Here is a 10,000-nt window from a genome sequence, read left to right on the forward strand (position 1 = left end):
CTTAGAGATACTTAGCATTTGTTACAACACTTAGCATTTCACCTCCAGCTCCTTCTCATCAAAGTAACGTAGCCACTCCAGGGGCACAACCTCATTGAAACCATCCAGAAAAGCTTTTGTCTGTTCCTCTACTCCACGAGTAAATCGCCAGTTTGTGAGAAGCCTGTGAGATACATTAAGGTTAGCCCTGGCCCTGCTTGAGGCATCTTAAAATCTCAACACACATTGTATTCTCGCTTACATTATAAACTCCTCTTTGTTTTCCTCTGTCACACGTATGTTTTCACCTTCTTCCTTCAGCTTGTGAGATGTCACCTCACCTAAGATCTCCATGTCCTGCACAAAGTACAGCTCCAACTCACACTCCTCAATATTATTATCCCTGGAAATAAGAAAGAAAGGGTCAAAATAAGATAATAAGAGGCTACAATGCAAACAAAGTTTGTTTGTTTTCTCAATTCAGGAGCTTAGGAAAACCAAAATAATTCTGGTGTGATTAGAAAATTATGAAACATTAAAGGGATACTAAATTTGTTGACGAATTAATAATCATAGCTTGGGTTATGATATCAGAGAAAAGACTTTCATTCTTCCATGCAAAGAGTTCACCATTTCTCCTTGGCTAAAAACACTTACTTTATCCACACAATGGAGTTGTAGAATTCCGGGTCGATGGATTCCAGGTCTCTCAGAGTTGGTTTCTTGTTTAGCATCCTCTTATAAAAGGGAAGGGTAAATCCTGTGTCTATGAATTTCCCATGGTACAGAGCCTACAGGGCACAAAAACAACAGTGTCACAAAATAAAACCCTCAAGTAGATCCTGATGCTAAACGTGAATCTTGTACTTACCATTGCGATAAACCGGCCAATGAATCTAAAGTAGGTTAGGTGGTCAGGGTTGATAGAAGAAGCAGGGTTAATCTGCAAACAGTAATTGTTCTTGCCAGCATATTCAAAGAGACAGTACATGGGGTTTAGTACCTCATGGGACAGCAAAAAGAACCATTCCCTATAATAAAAAACAAACAAAACACAAATCATATGGAGCAGAGAGCAAGTTGTGAAAATCAAAGAAAGAATACATAGTAAACATAGCTCAGAGAAAGCAAATGTGTTGGAGAACAAGGAACTAAAAAAAGGTAAAGGATGCAAAAATGCAACAAACGCAGGGTACTTAAATAATATCAAAGTACTTTCCAAATTTTTCTTTCGTGATTCAGATAGAGCATGAAATTTTAAGCAACTTTTTAATTTACCAGTAAATGATTTTGTGCACTGCTCTATGCAATCACTGTGCATATATGCACCCGGGTCATGAAATTTGCAACTTACTTAGGCTAAGAGAATTTTAATTGCAGCCTTTTCTAGGGAGTGTGGAACAAGCATATTTTCACAACAAAAGCAAGCAAAATAAATAATGAATATAAATTGCAACACTTTCATATTCGTTAACTAAATTAATTAATTTTATGTATTACATTTATTTAGAGTTTAATGTCCCTTTAAAGGGACACTGAACCCAAATTTTTCTTTTGTGATTCAGATAGAGCATGACATTTTAAGCAACTTTCTAATTTACTCCTATTATCAATTTTTCTTTGTTCTCTTGCTATCTTTATTTTAAAAGCAGGAATGTAAATCTTAGCCGCCAACCCATTTTAGGTTCAGCACCATGTATAGGGCTTGCTTATTGGAGGCCGACATTTACCCACCAATAAGCAAGCATAACCCAGGTTCTCAACCAAAAAGGGGCCGGCTCCTATGCATCACAATACTGCTTTTTAAATAAAGATAGCAAGAGAACAAAGAAAAATTGATAATAGGAGTAAATTATAAAGTTGCTCTATCTGAATCATGAAAGACAAAATGTGGGTTTAGTGTCCCTTTAAGATGACCGCATTGAGCAGGAGTAGTTGGATAAAAAAAAAAAAAAAAAAAGATTCATTGTAGTGAAGAAAAATACAGTACAGCCATACACATAGAAATTGCAAACATTTATTCTCAAACACCACATAATACTTCCATTTTTGCAGGCATGAACAAGGTCAGTTGTGTTAAGACACAACACATTTGCGAAGAAATAAATGATCATTTTCATGATTACAATAAAGGTGTTCAGACTTGATGACGCTTCCTTATCTCCCTGCTCCATGTTGAGAGCTCCCCGTATCCTGTCCGTGGTTCTACCCTGTGGTAGAACAGCCTGACGTAACCTACCATAGGGTAAAACCACTGGGAGGACACAGAGAGATACAGGAGCCAAGACACCAGAAAGAAGCATAGGAGCCAAAAGCCAAAGAACCGGACAGAAACACAGGAGTCCACAACCAAGGAACCAGAGAAGAAGATAGGAACCAAGTTACCTGAACAAGCATAGGAACCTGAAACTAAGAACCCATGAAGAACGCAGGACAAACATTAACACAAGAATCAGGAACCTTTAAGAAATGGGAAACCTATAACCAGGGAAAAACACAGGAGAGCTTGAACTAATGAGCAGGAGTGTGTCACGTCCAGGATAGAAGGAAAGAAAGCATAAGGCTAATTTCAATAATGAAAGAATTAAAAGATGCAAAAGGATCAGACTATATTACATGATGTTGTTTGTATTATTCCTGTCTAAACCCTATTTTTGTGACAAATGAAAAGTACAGATAAGCAATGACTTACCTTGCAATGCCACCATAATCCAGACCCTCTTCACCACGCATGATAATGTAAAGGCGCCGTCTGAGATCATATGGCTTCATGTTCATGATCTGAAGATAGAAAAGTCAAATGGAACACACTGTATTACTCTCCAAACAACATCCTCCCCCATGTAGGGCAGGGGGTTGATGAAGATGCAAAAGAACAGAATTGTGCTTTTATCTATACTGAAGAAAAATGATCTATTTTTATCAAGTGAAAATATATGCTATATAAAGGAGTAAAACAATATTGCACATATATACTGTAGGTAGTATGGCATTTATTTCAGTGGTTATAAACCAGGATACGTGCTGCTATGACAACTTACCTGCTGGAAGGAATCCTCAAACAGGGTTTGTCTTGACACACTGATCTTTACATGACTTGGGAGTGTATTTGACTGAAATGAAAACGAAAAAAAAAACCATAGAAATATTAAAAAGTAGCTATTTTTACAAACAAACGCACATCCAACAAAACAGTCTACCCAGGTTTGGTGCCAATTGCTGCCAATCCAACATGCTAGACATTTTTATTTCAATACCATGATGTTTTTATTTACAAACAGCTTTAATTGGTGTTCTGGTTTATCTTAACCTTTTGTAATGTTGTAAGGAGTTTACATTTGAGAAGCACCAAATTAGACATCTATTTCTATATAATAATCTATCTATCTATATGACACCTAAAGGTGAATTAGACATGTATGATTTAGACAGAGCATACAATTTTAAACAACATTCCAATTTACTTCTATTAATTAATTTGCTTTCTTCTCTTGTTATCCTTTGCTGAAAGGTTCATCTAGGTAAACTCAGGAGCAGCAAATAACCTAGGTTCTAGGTGCTGATTGGTGGCTGCATATATATACCGATTATCATTGGCTCACCCATGTGTTCAGTTAGAAACCAGTAGTGCATTTCCGCTACTTCAACAAATGATACCAAATGAATGAAGCGAATTTGATAACAGAAGTAAACTGGAAAGTTGTTTAAAATTGTATGTTCTACCTAAATCATGAGAGAGAAAAAATGAATGTCCCTTTAAATCTTGAAGAGAACAACGTTATAAGTATGCAGATCTCTGCAGAGAACAGCGAGGTCCTCTCGAGCTTTGAAAAAGAACAAGATGAACAAGTTTTCACGGTTTAGTATTACTTACATGACACAGGAAACGGAACTGATTGTATTTCCAACGGAAGCTTCTATCATATGCTCCAGGTGAGCCTCCCTGTTTTACCCTGAAAGCCGAGAAGATGTATTTCATTAAAATCAAGCTAACAAATGGCCATTCCCAAGGGATGACGCCACTCCATATACACAATTTCATGAAACCCAAACGTCTCACATGCTGGCCTAGAAAAACCCATCCCTCTATCACCGATTCACTCTGACCTCTAATTACACTTCCAGCTCACAATTAATTATTACCACATATAATTGTGACTAACACCACCTCCATTCTGGATCTCTCAATATCTTTTAATCAGTTAACCCTTTCAGGTATAAATATCAGACAGTGTACATACCCTGAGTCAAAGCCAGGTCGGGGGTCTTTAAATGTGGTAGTACGAGCATTGTGATCAACAAAATAGCGAATCCCCTCACTGGTATATTTCATCTCCCAGCCTGGTGGGAGTGCTGGCTCCTGGATCATACTAGGAAGAAAAGTAGCCCATCATTTAATCTCACATTCAAATATATACGCAATTAGGGGTAGCAAAATATCACTAAAAGGCTACTCAATGTTAAAGATATTTATCCACTGTAATTTCTTACTCATCCGGGACTAGTACAAATTTCCAGCCCTGTACTATGTATGGAATGAATGTATGTATGGAGTAATAAATTATAGTGAATGAGTAGAAAATAAGACTTTATTCCTATCTTTAACATTGAGTGGACTGGTAACTTGTAAGCCCTGACTAGTAAATAACAATAACAATTTTATTCAACATATGGTGTAGCCTTGATCAACAATTTTGCTGTGGCAAATGCAAAAAAATAAATAAATCAATGATAGCTCGCTATCTGTTAAATAAAACAGTCTAAAGATTGTGACTCTATTCAGGATAAAACAATATCACTAAAAATCTCCAGTCACAAACCACTTAAGAATATAGCAATTAGCATCCTTTCTTACATATCTGCTGCTTTTTTACACTAAACTAGCAAAATGTAAACACAGCATTTTATACAAGCAGTTATTTCCTCTGAACAACCTGTGTGCGACGTGGTGTTGGTTTTCTCGTTCAAGCTCACTATGATAGTGGAATGGTTGGGAAAAGTGGTCTACCAACAGGACACGCAGCTTTGAGTAACCTGGCTATTCCTTACAAAAGTAAATATCCGCTGGTTACCTATGCTACAATGTTTAATCCAGAAAATATGCACAACAGCTTAAGTAAAACTGCACTAATCTTTTATGTGTTCATAACTCCCTACATAATGCATAGCTTAAAGGAAATATCCTTGTCTTCAAATATTTTAGCTGAATATTAATATATTATATTTAAATTTAATTGGACACACAAATTATACATATAAATATATATATATAAAAATTTATTTTTTATGTCTAATGAATACTGTATATTGATCTTGCCTTTCTGTGTCCAATCAAAGCACATCAAGCAATCAATATGTAAGCAATCAATATGCACAGGAGTGGAAAAGCAAGCAAAATAATGAATGCCTGTTTTATGTAGGATTTTGCTCTGAGTTTAATGTCCCTTTAAAAGGGACAATAAAGTCAAAATTTAACTTTCATGATTCAGACAGAATATGCAATTTTAAACAACTAAGTGGGCTCTTTAGTACTCTATGGCAGTATTATTTTGCAACATTGTATAACAAAGCTATAAATAATGAGCCTACCTAGTTTTACTCTTCAATAAAAGATACCAAGAGAACAAAGCAAATTTGGTACCAGAAGTAAATGGGAAATTTGTTTAAGTTACTTGTCTGTAGTCTCTATAACCTCTATATTTGAATTTAGGCAGATGTTAGCAGTAAAGAAGATTTTAAAGATCAAAATAGATATCTGGTAAATTCCCCCCAAAAAAAGGAATCACTTCCAATTTGAAGGACAGAGAGAACTCCCTCAAAAAAGTTGGCTTATTTAGCACGGGGGAAAAAAAAAAAAAAGTTGTAGTACATTTGTAAAAATTCTCTTTTAAATGGAAGAGAAAACAAGTCTGAGTATCCCACTCCATTTTAAAACATAGGACTGCAAAATTGTCTGTATGCATCTTAAAATCCATAGTGGGTTTTAAATGTTATAAATATTGTTACTGTTGGTGTGCATAGTATACAGCTATCCTACAATAGGGTGAGTTGTAATAAAGGACTTAGCCACAGCAATCAACAGCTTGTCTACACCCATGTTTTTCAGCATGTGGTACATGTAGCCCTGGGGGCAAGGGGAACGCCGTGACTTGACCCTTTTTAATATAGTTTGCCCTGATGCTGCAAATGTATCACAGGAATCAGTGTTTCTCAGTTTTACCCTCAAGCTCATCTAACAGGTTAAATTCTAATTCCCTGTGACCGACTCATCTGCACTGAGGTAGGGAAACCTATAGGATCTGGCAGTGATTTTTAAGGACTGAAGTTGAGAAACACTGAATAAAGTGTATCCCAGGAAAAGTGAATAGTACTTTGGTCCTATATCTGGCACAAGTCTCTGTGACTCTTTTTCAAAGTGAAATATTAGGAAAATATGATGTGATGATGATATGTGCCAGGTAAAGAGTTTTATACCCAAGAATGCCGCAATAAAATGAGCCTGAGCCGAGTTGTGCACATTATTAAGACATATACAGTCATGTGGTAACAAATATTACTTCCTTCGTCATATGTTTTCTTCTAATGTAACTGACACAATATAAAAGAACTATGTGTGTTTGTGTGAGTTGCTTTCTATATTGTTTGTTGCTGAAGACTCTATGATCTAAATATGTATAGCTTAGAGGTTAGATGATAGAAACCTTCATATATATGAAGGGACTTAATAAAATAGAAGCTGAAAGCATTCTTCACAAACAAATAAATGCCAAAACAAGGGGTCACAATCTAAAGTTAGAGGGTAGCAGATTCAGGAGAAATGTGAGGAAGCATTTTTTTACAGAAAGGGTGGTGGATTCATGGAATAAACTTCCATTTGAGGTGGTAATCACAAAGACTGTAAAGGAATTAAAAAATGCCTGGGACATGCATAAGGCTATCCTAAGGAAAACGTAACATGTAATATGGGTAGACTTGATGGGCCTTTTTGGTTTTTATCTACTGTCAAATTCTATTTTTCTATGTTTTTAAAGATTTGCTGCATTTGCCTTCAGTAAAACTAAACAGGCAAATGTTTCTATTTGTCGTCAATGATGTATAGTTTTTGAGAAATCCCAATACTTCTATCAGGTACACTAATATGCCTAGTATTCTTTTTGATCTATTTATTTATTAATATCTTGTTTAATTATTTAAATGTTATAGTAACTTGTAATACACGTCTGACCTTCAATACTCATATGTTCATAATGCCTAATACTTTGATTGTCAAAATGCATTTTGACCGACAATAACGAAACTACAATGTGTTACAAGAAATGTGATATCTGTATACAGGTGGCCCTCATTTTACAACGGTTCAATTTACACCATTTCAGAATAACAACCTTTTTTCCCCCGTCATGTGACTGCTATTGAAAAGCATTGCGAAGCAGTGCATTTATTAAAATAGCCAGTAGGTGGAGCTGTCCGCTTGTGTTGCAGCAAAGCATTGACTTGCATTATAAACTGGGTTTCAATTTTCAACAGTTTTGATTTACAACCATTCCTTCTGGAACCTAACCCCGGCGTAAACTGAGGGCTACCTGTACTTAATTATTTTCAAATTAAAAGAAATTTAAAAAAATAAATCAACAACTGTATGTTTCAAATATTCCAAAAACAGAAAAATGTATCTGTAACCAGTTTGTGACATTTTTGTATTTGCACAATCATTTCTTTTCTTTTTTTTTTTTTTGTAACCAAATAATATTTTCATGTTGCATTCGGGGTACTTAAGGCAACCAAGTAGCATTTAAAATGAAGAAAAGGACAAAAATTCCGGACTTGGTAGCCAATGTCAGTAGTGTTTTAATTCAGCAAGTAGTAAATAGGTACAGCAGCTTCATATTATCTGACATGTTTCGCGCATGCTCTCATGCGCTTCCTCAGAGATTTTTTTTTTTTTTTTTTTTTAACCGAATACACCCAAGGTTTGAAAGCTTCAGCTGGAAGTCTTAATTGTATTGAAATATGTTTTTGCTTTGGATGTGTCCATCTTTAAAGCCATACATATTAAAAAAAATAATAAGAAAGTTTTGAGGCTGCATGACCCCTCCAAGTCGTACAGAAATGTGCCAAATTGATGAGCTGGACATAATTTATAAAAGCCCACACAATTTAGGGGGGAGTCTAAAAAATATTATAAAGTAGATTAAAAGGGTCAGTAAACAGAGATTGTGATATAAAATGATTAATTATGCAATATGCTTTAATTATTTATTTTTCCCTCTTTTCCTGTACTTCAACGCATGTTTTGCTAACATAATGACTGGGGCTCGCCGTGTCTAATCCAGTAACACATCTGGATTGGCTGCTCTAAATATACCAAAAGGTGAGTGGAGTTTGGAATTAAAAAAATCTGCAGCAAACAAGGTGTTTGCTTTAAAAAAAAATGTCACACTCGCCTATTGGTTAAATTATTGTATGGCAGCAGAAAGAATATTATAATTACAATATGTTTACTGTCCCTTTAAATAATTGTATATGTTGTGGTCCTTCTCTGTTAAGGCCTGATTTAAATATAATCATACATATAAACATATTGAGCAGGCAAACATGACCTAGTTCCTCCTCACCCTTGTGTCCTTGGATCTTCCCACTGCGTAGTACGTGTGTTGTGATTCACGTAATAAACCCGTCCATTATCTTGACGTTTCTCTGCAATAGAAAAAGCACTAAATTAATGGGAGGATTCTTTATTATTAAAACAGTGGTGTTCAAAGTTCCTTCGGTATCACAACATCTAAAAAAACAAGTAAAGCAGTTTTGGGACTTGTTGTGTTGCAACAAGAATCTGATTAAAAAATGTCCTTTATGCACAAAGATCTTTACAAACAGGATACACACATCTCAGCTAAAAGCACAACATACAAAGGCCACTCATGCTTGAATCTCCTATAGCATCTCTCCTGCTCCAGAATGTATGCAAACTGGAAAAATAAAAATCACTGTTTCACTTTGAAATTCAAACATCTACGGAAATTCGAAGGTGCCGACATCCTGTATTTGAAAACATCAGAATTGAAATCCCCACATGATTTTTATATCTGTTGTTACCAGTAACATTTATTAAAAGGTCAATAAAGCTAAACTTTAAAGGTTTAGATAGCGCATGCGAGTTTAGAAACCATCTCTAATATAACGTATTATATTGCACACTCTACCAAAATCATAAAAATGTTTCATTTTGACTTTTACTCTCCATTTAAGCTTATCCTAAACACTGTAGTGAAAAATATACTTGAGTAGGCAATGCATTTGTATTGCCTGTGACATGGGGCTCCATTTATGAAGCTGCGATAGCGAGCAAGCCTGCAACCAAAAGTTAGGAAGCAGCAGCAACCGTTGTGCGGCGTATTTCAATCCCCCCCAGACTTTTCCGACTGAGGATATTTAGCAGGGGGAGGCGTTGCACACTTGCCGTAGTGTGCAATGATAAAGGTGGGCGGCGTATTGCTGCCTGCTAGATGGGATGCCGGGCGGACGGGGGCGAAGGTGAACACCCCTGTCCGCCCGCTCATTGTTAAATCTGGGCCATGGTCTGCCTCTTATCTTAGTCCTGGATCAGTGCTTAATAAACAATTTTTTTTTAACAAAAGCAAAGGTTGACATGAGACTAACACTAAAAAATTCGTATTCGATCGGGTTGATTTCTCGCCGCCGCTTCAGAGCAGGCGGACAGGTTATGGAGCCGCGGTCTTTAGAAACACGGGGCTTCAAGCTCCATTCGTAGCTTGATAAACAGACCCCACAGCCTACTCCAATTTGAATTTAAATGTACAATAATAAATGGTGCACCACTGATTTAGTACAAACTGTCCACTGCATAAACAATCTTTTAACATGATCATTGTATGCAGCATATGTCTGGTTAGACAACAAGGTGGGATAGCTCAGAACTCTATCTTGCCACAATGAAACATCAGAGTGTTTAACCGTTAAACTGGGAACAGACAAACTTTTCTACAGATTAAAGAGAACT

At 36.1% G+C, this 10,000-nt stretch overlaps 1 protein-coding gene across 2 annotated transcripts in view; it reads right to left on the minus strand.

The window, feature by feature from the left end:
- WWP2 (WW domain containing E3 ubiquitin protein ligase 2) overlaps nt 1–10,000 on the minus strand; it is a 200,473-nt gene that overhangs the window by 14,670 nt on the left and 175,803 nt on the right. For both annotated transcript variants that reach the window (XM_053699468.1, XM_053699467.1), the window contains 9 exons: nt 8,595–8,676; nt 4,221–4,349; nt 3,854–3,932; nt 3,021–3,092; nt 2,672–2,760; nt 851–1,010; nt 637–770; nt 242–382; nt 43–163 (listed from right to left, as the gene is read on the minus strand). In XM_053699468.1, coding sequence (XP_053555443.1) covers nt 43–163; nt 242–382; nt 637–770; nt 851–1,010; nt 2,672–2,760; nt 3,021–3,092; nt 3,854–3,932; nt 4,221–4,349; nt 8,595–8,676 — 1,007 coding nt within the window. The remainder of the gene's footprint in view (nt 1–42; nt 164–241; nt 383–636; nt 771–850; nt 1,011–2,671; nt 2,761–3,020; nt 3,093–3,853; nt 3,933–4,220; nt 4,350–8,594; nt 8,677–10,000) is intronic.

This window comes from Bombina bombina, chromosome 1, assembly GCF_027579735.1.
Source record: "Bombina bombina isolate aBomBom1 chromosome 1, aBomBom1.pri, whole genome shotgun sequence".
Classification (NCBI taxonomy): Eukaryota; Metazoa; Chordata; class Amphibia; order Anura; family Bombinatoridae; genus Bombina; species Bombina bombina.